The sequence below is a fragment of the Oryctolagus cuniculus genome, chromosome 20 (assembly GCF_051225735.1).
Source record: "Oryctolagus cuniculus isolate XC-2025 breed Fujian yellow rabbit chromosome 20, ASM5122573v1, whole genome shotgun sequence".
NCBI lineage: Eukaryota > Metazoa > Chordata > Mammalia > Lagomorpha > Leporidae > Oryctolagus > Oryctolagus cuniculus.
Window position 1 is genome coordinate 40840147 of NC_142886.1, and position 26542 is coordinate 40866688.

Genomic DNA, 26542 nt, shown 5'->3' on the forward strand with positions numbered 1-26542 from the left:
CAAGCCACCAAGGGCCCTGGCCTTGGGGCCAGCCGTGGTCAGGCACAATGCGTGACTGGGACGGCAGGTGGCAGGAAGGAGAGGAGCTGCGTCAGTCAGTCTGGTGTAAAGTGTCCCTCCTCCTCCAGGAAGCTTTCCTGGCCCCACTGGCCTCTGAAAAGCTGTGACCCACTACTGACTTTCACCATTTGCTGCCTCATTTGTGCTGACATTTGGAAAAAATCATTTACTAGGCATTTTAGCGTACACCAGGTCCTAAGTAAGTGCACTGCACGCATGATTTGACTTAATCCTCTTAGCGACTCTCTGAGGAGGCTGTCATGATGCCCATTACAGATGACGCAGCAGCAGCTCCAGGCCCTTCTTTGGCTTTCTCTCCACGGGACTGCATCCGCTCACCCCAGCTCCCCACTCCTTCAGGCAGAGCCATATGTCCTGCCCCTGCGTAGGGACCACGGTAGCCCCTGCAGGATTGATGGATACGGTGACTGCCACACCTCAACCAATCACCCGTCCTAACCCAGAGGTGGAATGAAGAGATAAAAACCCAGCCAGCCGCCAGCCCGCTGACAGCTGGATGGGAGCCCCTGCATGTGTGGTACACTGATTAGCTGCCACCAACAGCCGCTCTTATGTCACACGATAGCTAGGAAGAACCTTTACCACCACGCGTTTCCTTCCAGGTAACGAAGGACTGAGGCTCTGAGAAGCACCAGGCTGTGGGCTTACCGTGACCCAGGGCGCACAGTGCTGGCGGCTGCCGAGTCCATCCCTAGCCAGGGCCACGGGGACCCACAGGAGGCTCCAGGGCCCAGCTGGCTCCACAGAGCAGGACGAGGCAGGGGAAGGCAAGGCCTCACCTTTGGTAGCGTAGGCCTCAGCGATCACCCGCAGCCGGTACGGAGGCGCCGCCGTGAGCGGCAGGTCATCCAGGCCCACTTGTGCGTAAATGTTCAGGGCTTCCTTATAATCGCCTTCCACGTAATTCAGCTTGGCCATGATCAGACTGGATTCTTGTAGGAATTCTGACTAGAAGGAAAAACAGAGACACAAATGTCTTCCTACCCTGGCGTGGGCCCCGCTGTGAAGCCCCCAGCACCCTGGACAGACACCCAAACATGGCTGTTCACACAGCACTGTTCACTACAGCTGGAGAGGGCCATGGCCCCTGCACACAGCAACATGTGGGCCAGCTACCACGTGGAATACCACTCGGTCATAATAAATATAGAGACCCCATGTGCATGAACCCAAAAACATTACGCCAAGTGAAAAAGCCGATCACAAAAGGTCACATACTACTAGACTCCATTTATATGAGATATCCAGAGTGGTCCACCCTATTTAGCCACAAAAAAAGACAAGAGTTTGCCTAGGTCTGGGGAACTAGAAGAACAGGCCGTGACTACTAACAGTTACAGGATTTCTTTCTGGGGTGATAAAAATGCTCTAGAATTGGTGATGATTACACAATTGTGAATATATTAAAAAACCACTGAATCACCTACTTTAGCTGGGTAAATTGTACGTTATGTGCATTATACAGACTGGGCGTCCTTGATCTGAAACCTGAAATCCAACATGCTCCAAAACCCAAAAGTTGTTCAGCACTGGAGCGTTTGGATTTTAGATTTTCGGATTAAAGGTGCCTGACCAGCAAGGCCTATGCAAATGTTCCAAAATCAGAAAAACATAAATCAAAAACACTTCTGGCCCGAAGCATTCTGGGTAAAGGATATTCCAAAAAGCTGATGTGGAAAAAAAAAAAAACCCACAAACCCCACGGCTTCCCCTGGTGCTGTGGGCTGGGCTGGGCCCAGGACAGAAGGACCGATTCCTAGTGAAAACACAGGTGCGCCTGTCTCACAAAGGAAGCTGCCTGGACACCCTGGCGGGTTCTGTCCACAGCACAGGAGTCCTGGCCCTGGACTATAGCCCAAATAATCCAAGTAAACACTTGCCAAATGGTGCAAAAATCAGGACTTGTTTTCTTTCCAGAGACATGCAAACTTGGGGAGCTGAGGTCACAGATCCAGCCCTCCGGGAGGCTGAGGCCGTCATGGCTCCAATGCTCTCATCCCGACAGGCCCATCTCCGCCCTTCCCTCTCCCCCCCTCGTCAGCTGGGCACAGAGGAGGCCACTCATTTTGCTTCTCCTCGGACCCCAGGCTGTCGCAGGCTGGGTTTCTCACTCTGCAGAAGCACACCGCGGAGCTGTGCTGTGTGTAAACCACAGCTCTCACAGGCGGGCAGCTGTTTCCCCAGGGGTCAGCTTCGGGGCACTTCTTGCAAAGGGGCAGGGACAACAGGTGGAACTGGGCAGGGCAGCAGGACAGACAAAAGGAGCTGAAGAAAGCAAAAGGGGTTTGTTAGTGGCCCAAGGCAGAGGTCCATTTGCAAGAATTAAAATTACATTTGTGGACAGACAAATCGGAGCAGACTTAAGAGGACAGAAAAAAAGCTATGGGGTTGGGGGAAGCGCCCACCACAGAGGGCCTCCACCAGGGGAGGCCAGGCCAGGCCTGGGAATTTTGGGAAGGTTTCCCAGGAGATTCAAGGCAAAATGAGCGGAGGCAGTGCATGGGGAGGTTCAGACGGGGAAGACACCAACTTTCTGGACAGGGATGGTGGTGACAGCTGCACAGCACGAGGAATGCACCTGGTGCCACAGAGCGGGACACTCGGAAATCGCTGAGTGTGCAGTCACTTGGTGTAGCGGTTAAGACGCTGCTCAGGGTGCACCTGCCATCCTGGAGTGTGTGAGTTCGAGTCCCAACCCCAGTCTGAGTCCAGCTTCTTGCTTATGTGCACTCTCGGAAGCAGAGTGATGCCTCAAAAGGCTGGGTCCCTGTCATTCACGTAGGAGCCCCAGATCGAGTTCCTGGCTCCTGACTTCAGCCTGGCATAACCAGACATTTGAGGAGTGAACCAGCAAAAGGGATGTCTCTGTTGATCTTTCCTTCTCATTCAAATATCAATGAAGGAAGGAAGGAAGGAAAGAAGGAAGGGAGGGAGGAAGGAAGGAAAGGTCAAGGGCCAGTGTTGTGTTGCAAGGGTAAACCACCCCTTACAACACTGGCATCCCAAATCAAAGTACCAGTTAGAGTCCTGGTGCTCCACATCCAATCCAGCTCCCTGCTAATGTGCCTGGAAAGACAGCTGATAACAGCCCAAGAGCTTCTGCTCCTGCTATCCACATGGGAGACCTGGATGGAGTTCGAGGTTCTTGGTTTCAGCCTGGCCCAGCCCTAGCTATTGCATGCCTTTGGGTGGTAAACCAGATGGAAGACATCTCCCTCTCCCTCTCCCTCTCCCTCTCCCTCTCCCTCTCCCTCTCCCTCTCCCTCTCCCTCTCCCTCTCCCTCTCTCTCTGCTGCTCTGCCTTTCAAATAAGCAAAAAAGAGAAATCATAAAAAATAAATGACATTTTAAATGATTATAATGTTAAATTTTATGTATGTTTTAGCATAAGAAAAAAATCTTTAAACAAAGCAAACTGAAGGGCCAGGTGGAAAGTAAGCTTGAAGAAAATTGCCAGCCTAGAGGCACAGGGGAGACACGGCGAGCCCCGCTGGTGAGCCGCCCTGGTGTTGTGCGGCCGAGGTCACTCAGCTGCCTGAGGCGCGAGCAGGGCTCCAGCCTGCCAGCGGCCGCCGTGCTCACGCAGGGTTTTCTTGCCTTCACTCAGAAGCAGGGATCTGACCCGGACCGGGGCGCTCTCAGTCAGACTTCTTGCTCTGGCTCTGCTCTTCCAGCCCCAGCCCAGCTGAAACGCACGGGACTCAGGTGCCAGGAGAGAGGAAGTTCCTCAAGCACTGGTGCCAGCGGGGCACACCCCACGCCACAGCGGGCGACTGTGCACGAGGCGGGAAAAACGGCAAGGGCGGGGGGCTCTCCAGGCAGAACCAGTAAGGCAGCAGTAAACGACCCGCCGCTAGCCGCTAGCGCTGCTCACTTTTGAAAAAACTGCCCGAATCAGCTTCGAGCTAAGCACACAGGAAGCGTGAAGCCTGGGAGGCTGAGCAGCTTCCCAGCTCACATGGCTTCACCGGTGGACGCCTGAACTCCAGCGTTCTTTCTGCCACACCGGGCTGTAGAGGGGGCGGAGCAAAAAGCTACCAGCATCCGGTACAATAAACGGGCTCACACGTGGGAAAGGGATGAGCGAGACCCAGTCACACCGCACACCTCCTGGAGGACAGGTGAACCCCGCAGCCATCACCGTAAGCCCCGTGTGCCGGCTGCCCGCCCGCCCCCACCCCAACCCTGCAGCACCCGTGGATGTGGGGACAACTGTTCCCCAGCTTCGAGCCCGTGTGCGGTGCGGGCTTCAGAAAGAGACCGAGCAAGGAGAGTGGAGCACAGGGTGTCAAGGCCCACACGCAGCAGCAAATCCTGAAGACAGCAGGCCACCCTGCTCGCGGCGCAGGGACACTTGGCCGCCTCCCAGCCAGCGCTGGGCCAGTGCAGACACACACAGATCACTGGAAGGCAGCTGGGTCAGGGTTTCCAGAAGCCAGCGGCTTCACAACTGGCAGACATGAAGACAGGTCGACGAACCACCTGTGGCCCAAGCCCTGGGCTGCGGTGGGGCAGGGGTCCAGGGAGCCTCCCAGAGGCAGGCAGCCCCTCACAGGCCCAAGTTCCCAATGCAGAGGAGAAAGGGAAAGCACAGAAATGCACACAGACACAACAGTAAAGGCCGAAGAAGGATTCTGAGACCAGAAGAGGAGAAAAGCGAAGCAGAAATTGTCCAGGTTAAAAGGAAAAAGACGTCAGAGCTTTGACGTTCATGGAACACTCGTGTCCTTGTGGAAAACACGTCTTGGGATGCAAAGGGCCCTACAGGATGAGCAGGCCGGGGCTGAGTGCACTGCCTGCAGAGAGACCAGCAAAGCAGGACCTCAGGGTGGGGAGGTGTCCGGAGCCAGCAAACCTGACTTAAGTGGGTGAGGGGGCGGGGCAGGCAAAGGAGGCCCTTGTGCAAAGCAGAAGTGGGTGTAGAGGCTTCAGAGAGACAAAGGAGGAAAGATACGTGAGCAGGGACAGAAACCTGAGTGTTAATGGAGACCAGAGAGCACAGCATGTAGACGGGGGCCAGGAAGGGGGTCCTTGCTTGGGTAGAGCTTAGCTCCTGGTTCCTGCCCACGCTGGGGCACCAGTACAAGAGCTCACAGAGCTCTGGGCCCGAGGGGCCGTCACACGCACACGGCTTGGGCAGGGAGCTGTGTGCTGCCCTCTCCCCGACAGGCCTGTCTCTGCCGGAGCCCCACTGAGCTCCGGGCCCTACGTGAAAGTTGATTTCAAGACGTGGGGAGGTCAGCGCCGTCATGCAGGACAATGCATCAGAGAGAGCCTCGTGGTGGTGAGCCAGCCTCGGGGGACACATGGGCAGCTCGGGGGCTGGCCTGCTTCTCAGAGGGCACTTCATGGTGCCCCAAACACTGCCCGTTCGGTCCCCGGGCCTCCTTCCCGCCCACACCCAGCCCGGAGGAGGGGAGGCCAGCATCCCCCCACCATCTGCCCCCTCCCCCGACCCAGAGGCCCACGGGTACCTTGAGGTTCCCTCGGTCCAGGGCAGCGGTCAGATGCTTGCGGACCTCGGTCAGCTGCGGCCGGGGGCCCCGGGGGCTGGCCCCCTGCCGCAGAGGGTGCTCCTTCAGGAACTGCTCCAGCTTCGACTCCCCGAGGAGGAGCTCGGCCATGTCATCTGTGAACACAAAGCGAGGCGCTCAGTGGCACACACAGGGGTCTGTGTGCCGGAGCCCCGAGGCCCCAGGCCCCCAGCAAGGCCCCCTCGGAACTTCACAACCTTAGACAGGATCTAAGTGGGCACCGTCTGGGCGTGAATTCTGATCATGAGAAGAAATGCACACGGTGGGTGTTGGCTCAGCACTCACTGGATCCAGAAAGATGAATAGTATTCACATGGAGATGGCAGGTCAGCAGGAAAAAGCAGGGCTGCCTTATGATGCATTCAGCGGGACCTGCTGACGTTCTGGGTGGCAGGCTAGGCTCACCAACGGCCCAGAGCTGGCCAGAGAGCCTCTTCCACGTTCTAGGATCGGTCAGCCCCGAAGGGGACATCTCCCGGTCCCTGCAGTGCTCCTGCCTTGTGCTCAGAGAAGCCTCAAATACTCTCCCAAGAGGAGCCCTGGAGTCCCGGGAGGAGCCAAGTTACTGGACGCAAGAATTCTTTAGGTGCCCGAGAAGAAAAAGCCAATCTCCTGCGAGATGGGAAGAAAACCAGGTGGGCCCGTGGCGGCATCAGTGCCAGGAGATGATGCAACGATGCCCAGGGTGCCCGGGGACCCAGAGTGCAAGCCCCGAACATAGAAGCAGCCAACGTGGCAGTCAGGGAGCAGGGCGCCGTGCGGAACCTCCCAGAAACAGGAGCCCATCGTGCACAGGAGAGCCAGCGCACCAAGAGAGCCCTGCAGGAGCCATGAGCGAAGGCCGGTGGGCAAAGGCCTGCCGGACACCAGGCACTCATGGATAAACAGAAGGCGACATGCCTGTGGCAATTACGGTCACGGAACAGGACGTGGACACTAGCAACCAACACAATGTGAAAAGAGCAACGTATCAAAAATCGGGAGGGGCTTCCAGGCACCATGGTCTCCTCTCAGAGCCCAGGCCCAGCGGTGAAGATGCCACGTCCCACGTTAGAGTGCCTGGGTTTGGCACCCAGCTCCAGCTCCTGACTTCAGCTTCCTGATGACACGAAACCTGGGAGGCAGCAGATAATGACTCGAATGATCAGGTTTCTGCCACTCACAAGGGAGACCTGGAGTGAGTTCCTGGCTCCCGGCCCAGCCCTGGCCCAAACCTCCCCTAGCTGTCCAGGCACAGAAGGCTGAGGCCTGAAGGAGGAACCCGTGTGCCGTCCATCTCTGAACCCCAGGCCGAGCACAGTGCCTGGCCAGTAAATGGTGAGCGAAGTCCACGACAGAGCCTCCAGATTCAGGCGTGTGGCTGCCTGGGCCACAGTCTGCTGGCTGTCCCTGACACTCGTGTTCTTCCTGGGGAGCAGGATTCCCAAGTTCCGAAATGGGGGGACAGGCATTCCAGGCAGGAGGAGCAGAGTGTGCAAAGCCATGACAAGGCCCAGCCTATTGGAGGAACTCTAAGAGGGCTGTTAGGAGCGAGCCAGGCAGTGCTGGGAGAGGAAGCAGGGACGGGCAGGGAGCTCCTGGCCAGGCGGGCAAGGATCAGCCGCTGGCTCCTCTGCACAGGCGGCTCACGGTCTGACTGGAAACAGCATGCTGGCTTCAAAACGCTTATCTGAAATTCTGAAAAACCCCTAGGATCCAGTGTAATCTCCCAAGCAAATTACGTCTTTTCGGCTCCCCATCATAAAAGGTGAATTCCTGGCTGGGAGGGCTCACGTCAGAGAAACCACACAGAGGCTGCAAGGCCCCTCACCAGTGATGGGGGCCTCTGGGTGGTCTGGCACTTACTCGGGACCCCAGGGGGTCCCAATCCGGAAGCCATGAGCCAGAAAAGGAACAGCTGTCACCTAACCAGCTTTCAGTGCCTAATAACAGATCCAGGTACACACCACGACAGTGAGGCAGGAAGGAAACGGGTCCCCAAGGGACATAAGAAAATTAATTCCAGATGGATCAAAGAATTTTCGGCAGGGGCCGAATTTATCCTCCCATCTGAAACAGGCACACAGCAGGGTGAATTGTGGGAAAGAACAGCTTCCAGGGCACTGGGCAACAGCAGGAGAGGACAGTGGGTCCTGAGAACTGGGTGACAGACAGGGGAGCCCCACAACTGCCCTTGGAGTGGCCCCATCCCACTCCTGCACTGAGGCCTTGCAGCAGAATTCTGTGCACCGAAGACCGAGATCTGAGTGTGTCCACCCTCGCCAGGCACAGCGGCGCACAGCTGCTGTCCCACAGCTGCAGGTGGGACAGCAGGCCTGCAGTGTGGGGCTGGGCACGAGGCTTGCAGAGTCAAGAAGCCCTGGAAGCCCCACGTGGAGGGAAGAGCCCTGGGCTTGATCCCAGCCCCCTTGCCTGCAGCTGCGTGGCAGCCAGCAACATGCTAACCCTCTCTGAACCTGCCTCCTCACCCGGCCAATGCAAGGATTAGAGACAGTGTACAAGTGTGTCATGTACACAGCATGAAGCAGGTACCGAAAAACAGCAGCTGTGCTGCAGTTATTTTCCTGCACTTGCTGGGATCTGCCATCGCCCAGAACAGTCATCTCTATGCTTTGACGGACGTGCTTAAAGCCCAAAGCCTTGTGTCAATGGTTAATGGAGTAACTTGAGTGGCTGATGAACTAAGAGCAGAGCTGTCCAATCACGGCATCTGGGAGGTGGGTCCAGTGGGAGGTCTTTAGGTCATTGCAGCCATGCCCGGGGAAGGCATTTCTCACAAGAGTGGTCATTTAAGCAGAGTTTGGCCAAGCTCCATTGCTCCCAGGCGCGCACCTGACCCTCCCCCACACGTTCCACCTGCCTCAGATGCCAGTGCCCAGCCCCGGGCTGTGAGCCTCCACACCATGAGCCAAAAATAAACCCTCCTGCGGGGCTCCACTCCACTCAGGAAAAGCTGGCTACCAGGTGATGTGGGATCCTGCAGGGCCAGGAAGTGCTGTGGGACGTGAGCCCTGTGCTCAGGCCTGCACTTAGTAGGGGGAGACAGACGCCGTGCAATGCTCATCAAGTCCAGCCGCCTAGGCACATGGGCACCTCCTAAGCGCCAGGCGGCGCGAAGCAGCTCCCGTGACTTGGAGAATCCGCAAGCAGCAATGTGATGCTGGGAATATGAATCTCCACCCCGCAGACAGGGAAGCAGCCACAAGAGAGGAAGCCACATGCCAAAGGGCACAGAGCCTATTTGTCCTGGAGCTGGGATTTGAACCCATGCAGTCGCCCTTCTTTGTCTCCACTGCCCTCCAGGCACAAAGCATCTGGACAACAGCATTCAGCAGTGTGGGGAGCAGCCCGGACTGGACTGAGTTACTGGAATTAAGACTTATTCTATGCATCTGCTCTCCCACAATATGGCGCTGGGAGAGAAGTAAACAGCTTCCGCACAGCTGCCTCCAGTTCAACCAATAAACTCTAGGACTTGCTCCTGATTGGAGGAGAGCAGCGTACTCGGCGTGTGGGCAGCCGAGTTGGGATTGGCGGAGGAGGACTATAAAGGAGGAGAGAGACGGCATGCACCAGGAACATCTATGGGGAACATCTAGCTGAAGGAACACCCGTGCAGCCCCCGAGAGACCCGGCCGGCGGAGTGCCGCTCCCCTGCGGAAGTGGGGAATGCGGCCAGGGGGAACTGCCCTTCCACGGAGGTGGAAGGGATAGTAGCCAACCCGGGAAGAACCAGCAGCAAACCCGGGGAGGGCCGAGCAGACGAAAGAACAGCGCAGGGTCTTGTGTTGCTCCTCCACGAAGAGGGGGAGCGACAAGCAGGGCCCCACTTCCCTGTCAGTCAGCAGTGTGACCCCGGCCGAGCCCTCAACCCTGCTGCCTCTGCTCAGGGCTGCACAGGTGGTTTCGCAGTTCCCTTCCTGCTCCAGGTGTTGGGATGCTTGGGGGACCGCAGTGAGGAGGGCTAGGGTAACCTGGGCTGGTTTCCCCTTTCCCACTGGCATTTGGCAGGATTTGGGGGGCAGTGTTAAATGAGGCTGCAGGAACCAGTTCCCCCAGTGACCTATAAAGAGATTCAGCCCGAAGCCAAACAGACCGCTCGCTCGTAAGAGCCCTCACCACGAGGGGGAAGGGGACGGGGAACTGGCCCCACTGGGCCTCCCTGACGCCCCCAGGGAAGGCAGGGCTGTGGCTGTGGCCTGTGGCAGTGCTGCCCCTTCCTCCATTTCTTCCTTGCAGGATAAGCAGCTGACAGGCAGAGATGTGATCAGATGGCAAAGAGAAAACACAGGGTTTCTTCGCTCTTCCTCTGTTCCCGGGGTTTCTAGGGAGAACCTGATACCGTGTTAGTCTCAGCCCCTCCTGCGTCCGCCCTTGCTGCCTGCTCAGCCTGCTCCTGTTCAAGCCCTGGCCGCCGTGACTGGTGTCCAAGGAGAAAACAAAGCCCTGTTCAAGCGAGAGCTGGTTCTTCCACACCCTCAGTCCCGCGGCACAGCCAGCCATGTTCTCCATTTCCTTCGGTCTCACGTGGACTCTACTTCCTTGTTGACTGGGCTTCTTGTCCGTCCCAGGTAACCAAACCCTCACAAGGAACTGCGGCCCAGCCCTGCCCCTGCAGAATGGCGACAGGAAAGCACACTGCCATGGGGTGTGAGCAGGGTCTGTGGGACCAGGTGAGCACTATCCGTAAAACAACTCATACACTGTACCATGTGTCCCACCTGCCCCACAGATGGCGGCTGTAGGGACTGAGCCCAGAGACACAGGCACTCTTGGGGACCAGTTTGTAGGCACATACAGCCCGACTGGCAACAGCACAGGGTGGAAAACCACGCTGGGTGTCCTTGACAGAGGACCTGTTGGATGAATGACATCCGCATCCGCCATGCTCTGGGAGACCACGCTCTCACTGAAAACAACACAGGGAACAGGGCTCAACACAACGCCATGGCAGCCGGCCATGTCTTCCTGCTTCCACAGTCCGCCCACTTCATGGCCTCTCGCACACACCCTGGACTGAGCCACAGCACCTGCTCTGGCCAACAGGGCAGTAGCCACCCTGATGGACACAGAGGCTTTGAAAGGGGCTTCTCACCACTTTTCCCCTTTGCTTGCCTGTGAGCACTGTGAGACATGCCTGGGCCAGCCTGGACCAAGCCCGGCCAACCCTCTGGAAGGCTACATGCGTGCAGCAGAGCTCAGTCAGAGAGGCCTGCCGAGGTGACCCCATGGCCCACGGCTAGCCACAGATGCATCAGCAAGCCCCAGCAAGCCCAGAGTCACAAACAGCAGAAGGCAGGATTTGGAAGCAGGCACTAGGGCACATCAGGCTAAGCTGCAGCCTGGAACGCCTGCATCCGCATCAGAGTGCCTAGTTCAAGTTCTGGCTACTCTGCAGTTCCAATTCAGCTCTCTTCTAATACCCAGGAGACAGCAGATAATGGCCCAAGTGGGCTCCTGCTGCCCACATGGGAGATCAGGATGGAGTTCCTGGCTCCTAGCTGCAGACTGGCCTAGCCCTGGCTGTTATGGGCATCTGGGGAGCGAATCAGTAGACTGAAGACCTCTCTCGCTTTCGCTCTCTCATTGCTATTCAAATAAATAAATCAGGGGCCAGCGCTGTGGCGTAGTAGCTAATGCTGCCGCCTCTGGTGCAGCCGGCATCCCATATGGGTGCTGCTTTGTGTTCCAGTTGCTCCACTTTCAACCCAGATCCCTGCTCATGGCCAGGGAAAAGCAGCAGAAGATAGCCAAAATGTTTGGACCCCTGCAATCCCTGTGGGAGACCTGGGTGAAGCACCTGGCTCCTGGCTTTGGCCTAGACCAGTCCCAACCATTGTGGCCATCTGGGGGGTGAACCAACATATGGAAGTCTTGTCTCTCTCTCCCTCTCTCTGTGTAACTTAGGCTTTCAAATAAATAAATAAATCTTGGGGCCGTGTAAATAAATAAATAAAACTGTGGCATAGTAGGTAAAACCGCCACCTGCAGTGCTGGCATCCCATATGGGTGCTGGTTCGAGTCCTGGCTGCTCCACTTCCGATCCAGCTCTCTGCTGTGACCTGGGGAAGCAGCAGAGGATGGCCCAAGTGCTTGGGACCCTGCACTCACAGGGAAGACTGGAAGAAGCTTTTGGCTCCTGGCTTCGGATCGGCTCAGCTCCAGCCATTGGAGGCATCTGGGGAGTGAACCAGCAGATGGAAGACCTCTCTCTCTCTCTCTCTCTCTCTACCTCTCTCTCTAACTCTTTCAGATAAATAAAATAAAATAAACCTTATAACAATGGCTATTTAAGGCACTAAGGTTTGGGATAGTTTATTACACAGTAATAACCAGTAAATTCAAGATACAAAAGAAGGTATATCATATGTCATTTCTGGGCATGAAAACAGTAACAGGGGAGGGCATTTGGCCTAGAGATTAGGAAACTGCTAGGATGCTTACATCAGAGTGCATGGGTTCAGTTCCTGGCTCCTGACTCCGGCAGATTCTGGGAAGCAGCAGGCGATGACTCAGGTAGTTAGGTCCCTACCACCCATATGGAGACCTGGATCGAGTTCCCAGCTCAAGGCTTCAACCCACTGAGTCCCAGCTATTGCAGGCACTTGGAGAGTGAAACAGCAGATGGGAGCATTCTCTCTCTCTCTCTCTCTCCTCCTCCTCCTCCTCCTCTGCCTCTCAAATAAATAAGGAAAAGAAATCATATCTAAAAGACAACATACTTTCTTACAACTATACAAAGAGAATATTTCAAAAAAGATCCAGCAGTGGCCATTGGGGAGTGAACCAACGGCAAAGGAAGACCGTTCACTCTGTCTCTCTCTCTCACTGTCCACTCTGCCTGTCGAAAAAAAAAAAAAAAAAAAGAAATTCCTAAGATTGGGTGTTTCTGTGGAAGGGAGCAAGGGACATGCAGACAATATAGGAAGGAGTATTTTTCTCTATAGAAATAGTGGTTCTCAACTTACGATGCTTTAGACTTCACAATGCTATAAAAGTAATGTTTGGGGCTGGTGCTGTGGCATGGTGGGTAAAGCCACCACCTGCAGTGCTGGCATCCCATATGAGTGCCAGTTCAAGTCCTAGCTGCTCCACTTCTGATCCAGCTCTCTACTATGGTCTGGGAAAGCAGTAGAGGATGGTCAAAGTCCTTGGGTCCCTACACCCACATGGGAGACCCAGAAGAAGCTCCTGGCTCCTGGCTTCAGATCAGCACAGCTCCAGCCACTGTGGCCATCTGAGGAGTGAACTAGTAGATGAAGATCTTTCTCTTTCTCTCTGCTTCTGCCTCTCTAAAACTCTGCCTTTCAAATAAATAAAAGTAGTGCTTACTGAATAGAAACCATACTTCAAATTAGCCTGAACTTTTTCCAGGCCAGCACCACACGGTATGGTGCTCTCTTACGAGGCTGGGTATGGCAGGTCTTCGCCATCACAAGTCACCATATGTAAAGTAGGCATTGTGTTAGGTGACTTTGCCCAACTGTAGGCTAAGAGAAATGTCTGGGCAGGTGTGAGGCAGGCGAGGCCCAGCTATGATGATCAGCATGTTAGGAGTATTCAACGCACTTCAACCTCAGATACTGTCCATTTATCAGGACGTAGCCCCTCCCAAGTCAAAGAGCATCTGCTGCCCTTCTGCTTATCTGACTTTTGCTACCGTCGACATCTATTACCTACACGGAACATCAGCCAGTTAATCTAACAAGAAAGATGCCCACGCCGTGCTGCTGCACTCTGAATCTCAGGGGTCCGGCCTGGCCACCCAGAGGAGCTCCAAGCCTCACCCAGCATCTCAGGGCCCAGGGAGGGAGTGCTACGAACAGCGTCACTCCCAAGGGATCACCTCCCGCTCTCCCTGGGCCACCAGCCTCTTGCACGCGCGTGCTCTGGGTCCTCAGTGTCCTGCAAGGCCTTGGCCATCTGTCCACTCGAGGGTGCTGGACATGCTGTGCCTCCCTCCTCTCTCCTGCCCAAATCCCAGGCATCCTCAAAGACAACCTCAGGTCAGCCAGGAGCGCCTTCCTCCAGCTCCCTGGGCTGAGCTAACCATGCTGCTCAAACACTGTGCACACTAACACATCACCAGCATTTGTTTGGCACCTGCCAGCAAAAGGCGCGTAGAAGAGGCCTCCGCCTGCAAGGAGCTCACAATCTGGACGAGGCAGGCAGATGAAACAGACAGCGCTCAGACGTGCAGAGGACGAACACGGGCTGGCACAGGAGTTAGATCCGAGAGAGACTGTCCAGGGACAGAGCGACTGAGAGGAAGGAGGAGACAAAATCAGCCAAAGATCTGAGAGGGGAGTCCAGGAGAGGGAAGGGCTCGGGGAATGGCCTGCAGGGGAAGTTGGCATGCCCTCAGTGCGGCAAGGCCGGGTGGCCAGGACAGAGGAGCAGCCGTGGGCAGCCTGCTGAGGGCCTGCCGTGTGTTCTAAGTGCAACCAGCAGACTTCGTAAACGGGGTTTGTAAACGGGGATGACATGCTCTGATTTAAGTTCCAAAGCTCCCTCTGTTCTGTGTGGAAAACAGACGCAGGTGGGGAGGAGCAGAGGCAAGGACAGAAGTGGTTACAGGTGGCTGCAGCAGTCAGGCGACAGGTGGCTGCGACGTGGACACAGGCAAGGTGAGAAACGGTGCTGGAAGGGCGGAACTGGCTGAGCGAGGTCACGGTGTGAAATAAAATCAGCAAGACTGGCTGAGAGACGGCCCCAAATCGTGCACGCCTTGACCTCTGGACCTGTGAACACGCACCTTGCACGGTAAAGGGGACTTTGCAGATGCGATGAACGGGAAGGATCTCGATTATCCTGGATTAGCTGGGTGGGCCCCTCTGGGTTCTTAGAAGAGGGCAGCAGAGGGTCAGGGTCAGAGGAGGAGACGTGGGGAGACCAGAGGAGGTTAAACCTCTGGCTTCGAAGAAAGAAAAGAGAGTTCAAGCCAGGCAACACGGGCAGCTGTGAGAACCTGGAACAGATGAGAGACAGACTTGTCCCAAGCCCTGCTGACACCTGGCTTTAGCCCAGGGAGGTCCACATGTGATTCCCAGCCTCCAGATCTCTCAGAGAATACAGGTGTGTTCTGAGCCAGAAAATGGGTGATCATTTGTTGCAACAGCCACAGAAAACTAACACACGATGGATAAGGAGAGGAACTGAAGGCATATCCTAGATCTTAGATTACTGCACAATAGAGTGGGTACTGGTACCGTAGGCCAGTGATGGGGTGAGGAGGAATAAAACCCAGCTCAGGGTGAGAGGACGGGTAATATCCAAGCAAGAACTCAGGTCCAGAGCAGAGCCGGTGGAGACCGTGGGACCCTGGTGGAGCCGTGGGCTCCCGACTTTGGCCTGGCCCAGCCCGGGCTGTGGAACAAGAAGGCCCTGAGAAAGAAACCAGGACCATGAAGGTTACTGACACGGGGATTAGGGAGCGTTTCCGGGAAGAGGGAGGGGCCAAGTAGGCTAAAAGCAGCCGGAACATCAAGTGAGATAAGAGCACCAACACAGCCACAGGATTTGGCAACACCAAGGTGACCTTGGCGGAGTGGTGTCAGGAGCCAGGCCCCGTGGGAGCTGGCCTGCTGTGAAAAGGCACGGAGAGCCAGGCGGTACTGAGACCACACGGGGCCACGGAGCTTTCAGCAGGGCAGTCCAGCAGGGCCAGCGCCCAGGAGAGAACGGCCTGAGGAGGTGAGGACACAGGGCTTCAGAGCGAAGGCGAGGGGCTGCTGGCCGGGAAGGAGCCTCACTCCCAAGCAGCACGGAAAGCGGGCAGACTCCGGGCAGCAACGAGCTTCCCAGGCGCTGTCTGTCCTCCATGAAGCATACGGCAAGGTCACGGACGGGTGGCCGCCAGAGGAAGAGGAGAAAAGAGCTTGTGGCTTGTTCGCTGGGAAGCAGGACGCTGGCCCACTGAGGAGTGCCGGGGCCCTCAGGCCATCAGCGGTGCGTGTCGGCAGAGGCGGGCCACCCCAGCAGCGGGGTGGGGACCAAGGCCGGGCTCTGCTAAGCAGCGGGCCCATGAGACAGGGGCACACAGGCTTGGCTGCCCCTGCCTGTTTCAGAGCGTCACCCTGCCACCTCCCCCCCGACACACACACACACAGCGTGTTGAAGGTCAAATCCCACCATCCCAGCTCCCATCTCCATCCGAGCCCTCTCACGTTCATGCTCTGCCCCTGCGCTTGGACAACCAGTCAATCATGCCTCCCTTTCATGGCCTGGGCCCACCCAAGAGCCCTGGTCTCACAAGACTCGGCTGGAACAGGGTGGCCCAGGCCAGGCCGGCCACGAGCACCAGGCCTTCCAAGCCCTACTCAGGGCTCCCGCGGGGTCCTCCCTGCTTCCCTGACTGTCCTTGTTTCAACTGTGGCCCTATATGGATGCCTGGCTACTTGGACCTCTTGACTGAAAAGCAAAGATGGCAAAAGTCAAAGATTAAGGAACCCAAGAGCAGTTGGCAGAAACCATCTACGGAAGATCTTGGTTGTTGGAGTCCAGGCTTCATGCCAAAGTCCCTCCCTACGTCCACACACAGCGCAGAAGCTGGAAGGACAGGATGGGAGAGGAAAACGCAGGGACAAAGACCGCGCTTCTGTGACGCTGGCTGAATGGGCACGTGCGCTGGGCTCACACACACACCTCCCAGAGAACCCACAGTGAGGACAGCAAGGGTGCTGTGAAAGTCATTATCTCAGAGCTGGTTGCCTGTCCCCAGAGCTCAACAGGGCAGGAAGTGACCACAGGGGCAGGGGGTGTTATCAGGCCAGCCCAGAAGCCGTAGAAACGCTCTCTCAGGAAGCCAGCTCCGCAGACAAGTTCAACACCCACCCCACCCACACGGAGCAGCAGGCACCTCCTGGAGAGCCAAGCCCAGCCCGGGCCTTGTCTGCAAGGGGCAGGGTCTGCTGGGAGACAGGGACCATGGTGGGGCCACCCCACGGCGACTCCGAGGAGGTCAGGAGCAAGCGAGGTCAGAGACGGGGCCCAGGAGCTTCAAGGGAGGCAGGATTTCTCCAAGTGCAGCTGCAGGCAGGAAGGAGACTCGACCCGGTTGTGAGTGCGGTGGGACAGAGGCAGGAAGGGGGGTTCCACAGGGCCTGGGCCAGCTGCCAAGTGTCTCAGAGAATCACTTTCCCAGCAGTCTTGGGGGTGGGGCCGGGTGGCAGGTGGACACTCCTTCCCGGGGCCTCCACAGCCCTCATCCTCTAAGTCCAAGTCTCTCCACGCTGTGCTGGAGCCGAGCTCACTCGGGACGGGGGCTTGCACACAGTCGGAAATCAGAAAGTGTCTGTGAGTAAATACTCCAAGTACGTCGCTCACGGGCAGGGGCCAAGCTGGTCTTTACTCATTGGTCGAGCGCCGACTGCATACTATACAAACTTAGAACACAGCCAAGCCCCAGCCTTGGGAGCTGGCAGCAGCCGTCACATTCAGCTCTGCTGCCCCGTTACACACGCGGCACCCCCACATCCCATGTCCGCTCCCAAGTGCCCAATGGACGGCTGCAAGTGGGGGCCGTGGAGTCCTCAGATGTAGGCTCCAGCCCCAGTTCTGTAGCCTGGCTAACACCACAATGCTGATTCCACACAAGAAAAGCACCCTCCCCACCCCGCCCCCGTCCATGCCTGCAACTGCGGTTCTTGTCACACTCCTTCCTGCCCTGGATGCTCTCCGTAAAGAAGCAGGTTAAGCCACCTGCAATGCCAGCATCTCACATGAGCGAGGGCTCACGTCCCGGCCCCCTGCTAACGCGCCTGGGAAAGCAGTGGAAGATGGCCCAGGTAACTGGCACCCTGTCACCCATGTGGAAGACCTGGATGGAGCTCCAGGCTCCTGGCTTCATCCTGGCCCAGTCCTGGCCATTGCAGTCATTTGGGTAGAGGACCAGTGGATGGAGGCTCTGTCTGTCTCTCCCTCTCTAACTCTGCCTTTCAAACTAAACCTCTTTTCTTTTCTTAAACAAAGAAGCACGCATCTGGACCCTTCCGTCCTGCTGCTTCCACACCAGATACTCGGCCAGGGCTGCAGTCAGATGATGCTGGTGTAAAACTGCATTACCTCATCCTCTCCTCAAAACCACCACTGGGATGAAGGGAGAGGCTGGAGACCCCACAGTTACCAAGGCCAGCAAGCAGGAAGAGCCGGAACCAGGATCTGAATCAGGCCTGACCGAGCATAGCCCGTGGCTCTCTCCTGCACCAGGCTTCCTCTCCCCTTTGCTAAAACACAGGGGGTGCTCACGACAGGCTGACAGCTCAGGGCACCGACAGACAGCTCAGGTGAAAATGCAGACTTCCAGGCCTTGGGTCCAGGAACCCACAGTTCAGCGCTACTCAAAGTGTGTCATGGCCCCTCATCGCAGCCAGCACCTGGGGCTTCCTAGGAATGCAGAGCCCCAGGCCCACTGCTGCGGCAGGGCCTCAGGGAGCGGGGCTCACGACCTGGAACCTGAGAGGCCATCTCAGCGAAGCTCTGATGCCACCAGCGTAGGAAAACACAAGTGCGCTAGAACAACGTTGCCAGTCAGAAATGGGCTGCTGGACCCCAGCTCGGGTCACACCTCCGAGCCTCGGTCTACTCGTTCTGCGTGAGGATCAGGACCCCCGTGAGGATGAACTGGGGCCACAGGGAAGCCCCGCCCGGAACCTGGCTCACGGAAGCCCCGGGAACAGTGCTGCTCTCCCTCACCTCCTGCAGTCAGGAACACGCCCAAGGCCACAGGAGGGCACGTGCATGAGGATCCAGATCCCAGCCCTCCGAAAACCCAACCGGTCTGCTCTGCCCAGTTCCGGCACCTTCGCCACCGACACACTACAGACAGACCCTGAGGGTGGCAGCGCCGCGTCCTAGGGCCGTCTACACAGTCCCGACTCGAGGGCTGGGGGGATGGTTCTGACAGGTCTCCGAGCACCCCCGACTATGCCTGGGCTGCCCAGCTGGGAAACACCGCTGACACCCACGTCCAAGGCTCGCAGTCCTCCACCACCTGCCACACACAAGGCCACCCAGCAGGGCAGGGCCCACCCACACGAGGCTGATGGGAACCCCAGCAGAGGCCGTTCCTGGGTGCCCAGTGTCAAGCTGGCCCGGGGGGTGCTGTAGGACCGGCAGCAGCCGGCGACAACCGGAGCGGCGCGGCCGACGCCTTCTCACAGAACAGGAAGTCCAGGAAGGGCTGCTCAACGACGCCACCCGGGGCCTGGGCCTGCCTCCCTCCACGGCCCGGCCTACCGGAGGGCCAGGGGCTCGCATGGTCACTCGACGTCAACAAAACAAGTTCCCGGAAGAGAAGAAAGCCCCTTGCTCCCTTTGGGCCAGGGACATGACTGCCAACGCCCATCACAGCGCAAACGCCCTCGATGTCTCATTGGGCACAACGAAGTCACATGCTCAGGCCCAGCCAATCACAGACCAGCGAATGACCAGGGGCTTCCGCCCTCCGGGGAGCACGCGGCAAGCGGAGCCGCTGAGGGCGGGCCAGGCCTGGGCTGTGTGGCGCTCGGGAAAGATGGCGCAGCACGCGCTGGCGTGAGGAGGGCCGTGGCGACTCCACCCAGGGAGCCTCTGGCTGGCGCCGGCTCCCATCTCCCGTGACCCCGCAGGCCCAAGGGCACACGTGGGGCTGGAGGGAGGCTGCTTCTTGGGAGTGCTCCCCCAGGCCCCCTGGGCTGCTAGGATCACGGGGGCCGGGGGCGCCTCGGCGGGAAGGGCACACGCGGGGCTGGAGGGAGGCTGCTTCTCGGGAGTGCTCCCCCAGGCCCCCTGGGCTGCTAGGATCGCCGGCGGGGCGGGCCGGGGCGCAGGCCAGGCGGCCGGCGGCGCCCACGCGCTTCCACCGTCAGAGTCTGGTTCTCCTCCTCGCTTGGCCCCGACGTCCTCCCGACGGGCTGGGCGCCGCTCTCGGGGTTTCTGATGCTTCATCTGACATTTCGGAAGCCCAGAGCTCTGCTGTCGCTCACTTGCTGGGCTGAGGTGGTGCAGGGCTACTGCCGGTGCACGGTCCCCGCCGATGCGGAGCCGCTGGTGGCCCCGGGCGCGCCGCGAGTGTCCCACAGGCTGACAACCGCACCGCCCCGGGGCACACCGCAGAGAACGCATTCTGCGTGCGTGCCGCCACGTCACCGCCGGGCTCCGCAAGGCCAAGTGGCCCTCACCCTCAGCACCAGCAGCTCCGCACCCAGTTCTTCTGCAGGCTTCTGCCACTCGCTGGCTGGGGGCTTCCGGGAAGCCCCGCCGTCCGATGGGTTTCTGAGGCTTCTTGCCTTCGGTTGTTATCTTCACTATATTGGACCTTATTTCAGAGGAAACCCTCAGAGGTCGAAGCGCGCCCACTCTGTTTCCCGCGGGGCCCCGACAGCATCCTCTGGGGCCCCCAGTGGTCCTGAACCCGTGCATTGTCTTGTGACCGAGGGACGCAGGGACGGCGGGCAGGACTTGAGGCAGACCTTGGCAGACGGGTAAGGTTTTGATCAGGCAGCGAGAGCAAGGCTGGGAGGGAGACAGCAGGAGCGTAGGAGGGTCCAGGAGGCCCGGCTCTCTGGGGGAGGGAACGTGTGCTGGACAGGCTGCCCCGGGCAAGAAGAGCCTGAGGCCAGCGGGCGGCCAGGCAGTCCTGCCCCCCGCCTGCAGCTCTCGGAAGTCAACGTCCTTTGCCCTGACCGCGGTGCTCAGTTCAACGGAATGAATGACCCTTTTGAATCCAAAGAGTAGGACACATGGCCTTCCCCCAAGGTGCGACCCAGGAAGGCCAGGATGGAGGTGACCGGGGTCCCACGGGTGTCCTCCCCACTTTTTGGAGCAGTTTGACTCCCTGGGGTCTGCGTGCCCCAAGAAGGGGCCAAGAAGCCAGAGCCAACCAACAAGCCACCTCCTCACCTCACAGGGGAACCCACGGCAGAACCCAGGCCTTGCTTCCACAGAGGACCCTCACGCACCACCGACATGTCACCGCTCGGGGCAGACTGCAAAGGCACGAGCAGTCCCGCCCCAGAAGGGGAAGCCACCATGCCAAACCCGCCCTGCTTCCAACAACAAGGACTGCGGCCTCTCTCCCACCTTGCGGCCCAGACACATTCAGTAAGCAGCTTTGCCCCGATGGCCTGTTTGAGCCACCATCTCCTCACCGACCCATCGCTAAGAAACAACTCAGATGGCTCCAGACCTGAGTCGGATGGACCATGGTCCCTTGAAGCAGAAACCGCCATTCGCTGCCCAAGAGTTCTGAGCTCCCTGAGAGGGTCGGCAGCCAGGGGGAGAGCAGGAGAGGCCCGCACGCCTCGGAAGGGAGGTTGTGTGGCACAGACCTCGAAATGCCCGCTTCGGACACTGACCTACACAGGGAGTCTGGACCAGGCACCAGCTGTGCTGTGTCCTTTCCAGGCCTCCCACTCCCTTCTTGCCCAGCCAGGGTGGCACCCGGACTCCGCCCACCATGCCCGGGGGTTACACGGAGACAGCTGCAGAAATGATACCTGTTCAAGGGCAATGCCAAAGGTCCTGGAAAATGCAGGTTAGGAAAAACCTGCACCAAAATTAATGTTTTAATTCCATTTTCCCACACACTCTAGAAGGCCCCCTGTAGCTCCCATGTGCAGAGGTTGCATATGTCACCCACGGACTGCCCAGCCACACTGAAGGCACACGGATTCTGGGCCCTCTCTTACCCGTGAGGAAGGGTGGGTTCTGAGAGGTCGCCGAGCCGGCTACGGATAAGGTCCCGGTATCCGCGTGATCACACACAGCAGTGTCAAACGATCGCCACTCGGGCTGGAGGGTGACATTCGGGCAGAGGGGACAGCTGGCGCTGTGCTCCCAGGGGCCAGGGCGGCGTGGAGCCAGCAGCAGCCACCATATGCCCTCTGCCCCCTCTCTGGGCCGAGAGTTCACAGTGTCTCACGTTCTCGCTGGTGTCCACGCTGCTGGCCTGGACGCGCTTCAGGGAGGGAGGGCGGGCGACACGATGCTGCCCTCTTGCTGGGACTCGTCAGGGCCTGGCGCAGGGCTGGCACTCACGCCACCTGGTTTTTGAGACGGGTGATTAAAATGGTAACAGTGGGGGCGGGGGGGATGAGGCAGGAGACGGACTTCTGGGTCCTGTCTTCAACTTGGTTGCTCTTTACTTCCTTCTCCTCTGGGAAAGCGTTCAAACCACTGGGTATCCCAGGGGCCGGGCAGAGAGGAAGGGCCGCCAGCCGCCTTCCCACAGGGGGCTCCGGCTGCTGGGCACGGAGGCCCTCTGCAAGCAGCGGCTCAGAACCAGCGACTCCTCTGCTCACAGCCCTCCCGTGGCCCCCAGCTCGCTCTGAGGAAAGCCAAAGCCTGCACCCTGGCCTACGAGACCGCCCAGATCCAGTTCCCTGCCGGAACACACGTCTGTCTCCTGCATCTTAGCTCAGGTGCTGCCCTCTGCGTGTGGCCTTCCTGGACCACCTGGTGCAAACTAGAAGTCCCTGTGCCCCCACCGCAGCCCCCTCCCCTTCGCCTCCGTATTCTTCTGAGAGCCCTCACCGCCACAGGACAGCCCGTGCGTTCCATTCAAGGTCTTGGCTTCCTGTCTGTCTCCCCACCTTTCTCTCCCCTGGAGTGTGGGCTTCAACACGACAGAAATTTGTGTTGCTTCCGTCTGTTGCATGCACAGGAATAGCCCCAGTGTCTAAACAGCAAGCATACAGCAGGTACTAAATAGTTGTGCAATGAATAATAAACGCATGGCCTGCCTACTGGGATGTCAGGCTCCGTGGCCAGCCCTGGGCGACACTAGCTCCTTTAGCCCTCACAACAACCCCCACAGGTAAGTCTTACAATCCCATCCTAAAAGGAGGAAACTGAGGCAAATGATGGAGCCAAAGTCACAAAGTCGAGAAGTGGCGGAGCCGGGGACCAGACCCCGGGCAGCTTTAAAGACTGCGCTCCTCCTGCCCGAGGCAGCCTTCAGAGCAGCTGTCAGTGTGACAAACATGCGCTCACTGGCTTTCCTCTCTCCAAGCAGGTCTGCCCCGTGCTGGTGCAGCCACGAGGCCTAAGGGGAACCAGTGTCCCCAAAGCCAGGGCGATGTCCCACCACCAGCTCCCACCAGCCAAAGAAAGGGGAGGAAGCATCTTCAAACACGTCTCTGAACCCCCACAGAGGGCCATAATAATTCTGGGTTTTCTCTGGGTTTTCATTTATCTTTTCCTTTGCCTTTTTTTTTTTTTTTTTTTTTGACAGGCAGAGTGGACAGTGAGAGAGAGAGACAGAGAGAAAGGTCTTCCTTTGCCGTTGGTTCACCCTCCAATGGCCGCCGCGGCCGGCGCACCGTGCTGATCCGATGGCAGGAGCCAGGTGCTTCTCCTGGTCTTCCATGGGGTGCAGGGCCCAAGTACTTGGGCCATCCTCCACTGCACTCCCTGGCCACAGCAGAGAGCTGGCCTGGAAGAGGGGCAGCAAGGACAGAATCCGGCGCCCCGACCGGGACTAGAACCCGGTGTGCCGGCGGCGCAAGGTGGAGGATTAGCCTAGTGAGCCGCGGCGCTGGCCTCCTTTGCTTTTTTTTTATCTTCCTGAGCAATCTCTTCGACCTTCTCAAGCCTGGGTGACCTTTTGTCATACGCGGCTGCTGCTCAGCATGTGGGTCTTCGGGACAAAACTTTATATGGCATGAGATCTGGAGTTTCCCAAAACCAAACCTGCACACAGACCCAGGAGCCACAGTGCCCTGCACACCTCACGCCCCCCAGGCCCGCTCATGACTGCATGAGCCTAGGTCACAGGAAGCAGTCCATGGGAGGAGAGCTGGGCCCTGCAGGAGCTGTGACGGTGAGCGAGGCAGGCCCAGGCCGCCAAGAGCCCAGCTGCCTCTCCTGCCAGGGTCTACTGCGACCCGAGACCCCTTTCTTCTCATCACATTGACCCTCTGAATTGTTGAATCCCTGTCCAGTGTCTGGAGGTGTGCTGTTTATTTCCTATCTGCTTCTCCTCTGTCTCCTTCTCAGAGGAGGGTAAGGGCACGCGGGCAAGGGCTTGGTCAGTGCTGTTCCCCACTTACTGCGGCTGGCACAGGTGGGCGTGTAAACATGGGTTGTTTGAATGAGCAGAGAGAAGGAAACAAGTGGACTTGGAAGAGAAAAGACAGGAGCCTCACAAATGAGCCCATCAGATCCTCGCATCAGCCCACACAGAAGGCATCACTATGCCCACACAGCTGGGAAGCAACAGAGTAAACCCAGGGCCATCCGACTCCAAGGAGAGAGAGAAAAGGCTGCAGGTGAGAATCAAGAACACGAGCCAAGGAACCTGACGGGGGTGGGTGGGCAGGGCAGGCTGCCTCTGGGGGCCCAGGGCACTGAGCACCCCTCCCTCAGATGCTGGCTTAACTGAGAGGAGCCGACACTTCCCACCAAGCTGAGCCAGCCAGGGGCTGAGCCTCCTCCACGCCCCAGCACCATCACGGCCAAGAAACACCTGCCCCAAGCAAGTACCACAGCGGGGAGTACCGAGAACCAAGTTCCTATTCCGAGGCACTACCACCACAGAAGACGCGCACGCATCCTTCTCCATTTCTGGGTAGTGTGCAGCGAGAAGGTTAAAAACAGAGTTGGAGTCCTTGCTTGAATGGGCAGTGGCACCCATTCATTCACTTGTTCAGCCAGCATGTGCTCAGCCAGGCCCCAGGGAAGCCAGGGGTGACACAGGACAAGCCCTCAGTCTTCCCACCCGTCTACTGGTGGCTGCGGTTTTGGCGGGTACTAAAAGACAAGCAAATATTAACGGTACTTGCTTCCAAAACAAATAAGGCCACGTGGAGCTGTGCTCTGGAATGGGATTGTGGATGCAATTTTGATTCGATTGGGTGCAAGAACCAATTCAGTCAACAGGGTCATGGACCAACTCCAGACTCCTGCTCAGAGGCACCTGCAGGCCCCAGGCCCCCCATTACCCAACTCCAAGTCCAGCATTCTTCAACCACGCTCCCAGCTCTCTGCACCATACCCTCCCGTTTGACTCTGCTTCCCCTGGATTCTCAACTTGGCCTCTCCAGGTGTGCAACCTGAACCCCAGGACACCTGAACCCCAACCTGCTTTCCCACACACCCCCCGCTGGAGCTTCCCCCGGGACCCCTTGTCCACTCTGTTTACAAACCCTATTGCCCAGGGGTCTCTGTTCAACATCTCCATATAGACACCCTGACGCCCGGGCACACCGCGCACGGCCTCTGGACTCCCTCCACTCACTGGCGCCCATGTCCTGCCGGCGCTCCTACAGCACAGCACCTCCAACTTCTCAGAAGCCCAAGGCCAGCCCCAGAGCACCTGGGGGCCCTGCGCTGCAGCTGACACCGTGAGCCCCTGCACCCGGGACTCCACAGGAGCCCGCCCTGCAAGTCCCAGCCCAGACGCGGGCACAACCCCTGGGCCCCCGGGGGCCCCACACGCCGGACTCCCGGGACACCGGACTGCCCAGGACCCCCGCCCCGCGCACATCCCCCGGGCCGCGGCGCCCCCGTGGCCCGGCCGCGCCCCTGCCGGCGCCCCGCGCCTCGGGCCCTGCCCGCGGCGGGCGGAGGCCGCGGCGCCCCCAGCCGCCCAGGCGGCCGCCCGGCGCGTACCGTTGGCGATGAGCTTGGCCGACAGCTGCTTGACGAGCTCGGGGATCCGCTCCCATTGGCACTCGGAGCGGCAGCGCTCGATCTCCGTCTCCAGCCGCGAGCCCGCCTTCTTGGTCGCCATCGCGGCCTGGCCGGGCCCGGCCCGCCCGCCTGCAGGCCCCGCAGGCCCCGCAGGCCCCGCCGCCGCCGCCGCCGCCGCCGGGGCGCCCCCTCGCCGCCTCCCGCTGCCGCCGCGGGCTCGGGCTCGGGCTCCCGGCTCCGCGGCGTAACGGGAGCGCCGGCCGGGGAAGGGGCGGGGAGGCGGGAGGCGGCGGCGGCGGCGGCGGCGGGCGCGGCGGGGCCCCGGGCGCCGCGAGGAGCGGCCCCTGCCGGCCAGGGCCGGAGCGGCAGCGCGGGCCGGGGCCGGGGCCGGGGCGGGGGCCGGGGCGAGGGGAATAGGGCAGCTGGGGCGGCAGAGGACGTGAGGAAGGGTCCGGCGGGGTGCGGGCGCGGAGCGCGGCGGGCCTTCGGGAATAAAGGCCACGCACAAGGGCAGCGCCCCGGGGAAGGTCCCCTGCCGGGAGACACGAGTGGGCTCGGGACCGGTGTGCTGCGGTGCGGGGCCGGGGCCTCCCTGGGCCAGTGCTGCCGCCCCGGGTTGTCCTGGTATCGCTCCGGGCCCGGGAGGAGCCACTCAGGGGCAGACACCTGCGGGGGTTCCAGAGGCATCTGTGGGAATGGGGCCGGCCAGAGCCCGCTGGGAACTCGGGTGCCAGCCCCAGGCCCTCTGAGGAGACCGCAGGGGTCTCGGTGTGTGGGCCTTGTAGATGGAGAGCGGGGTGGGCAGGGGTCTGAGCTGTGCCTTCTCTCACCTGCCTGGCTGGGCAGTGTGGCAGGTGCTGGAGGCACAACTGGGAACAGAATTCCTCCCTAGGGAAGAGCAGGCCGACCAACGCAGGCGCCGAGAGGGTGGACGCCACCGTTTGGAGACACAGGGTCCAGTGGGGAGGACAGAGCTGAGGGGGTGGGGATGCTGGGGTTGTCCATGAATGGCCAGGGTCAGCCTCCCTGGGGTGACATTTGGCAGGCAGGAAGTGCACGGGCGCTGGTACTAGCGTGTATGTGGTGAGTCCCAGAAACAGCCAAGAGGCCAGAGCAGTTGCAGTGGGGGCGGGGGGGGGGGGGCAACAAGGAGCTGTGCTCAGAGAGACCGGGTCGGGGGTGGGGGTGGCCTTCCTGCCCCGCTTTTACTCTGAGACAGGGGTGTCGTCATCCGACCCACATTTAGGGACCGCACTGTGGCGCGGGGCTGAGAATGCTGCGTCTCCTTCAGCCCAGAGGCGGCCGGGCTGGGCCAG

General features: G+C 59.1%; 1 protein-coding gene across 16 annotated transcripts in view; it reads right to left on the reverse strand.

Moving 5' to 3' along the window:
- Window positions 1-25568, reverse strand: part of TTC7B (tetratricopeptide repeat domain 7B) — a 245535-nt gene extending 219967 nt beyond the window's left edge. For 4 of the 16 annotated variants that reach the window (XM_051826144.3, XM_051826143.3, XM_070065536.2 and 1 more), the window contains exons 1-3: window positions 25206-25466; window positions 5556-5710; window positions 861-1029 (exon numbers count right to left, since the gene is read on the reverse strand). In XM_051826144.3, coding sequence (XP_051682104.1) covers window positions 861-1029; window positions 5556-5710; window positions 25206-25326 — 445 coding nt within the window. In that variant the 5' untranslated portion in view covers window positions 25327-25466. Of the gene's footprint in view, window positions 1-860; window positions 1030-5555; window positions 5711-21283; window positions 21638-25205 lie in introns of those variants that run through there. The other 12 variants (XM_089322087.1, XM_089322085.1, XM_089322083.1 and 9 more) reach the window with 8 other exon arrangements.
- Window positions 25569-26542: the final 974 nt, after the last annotated feature.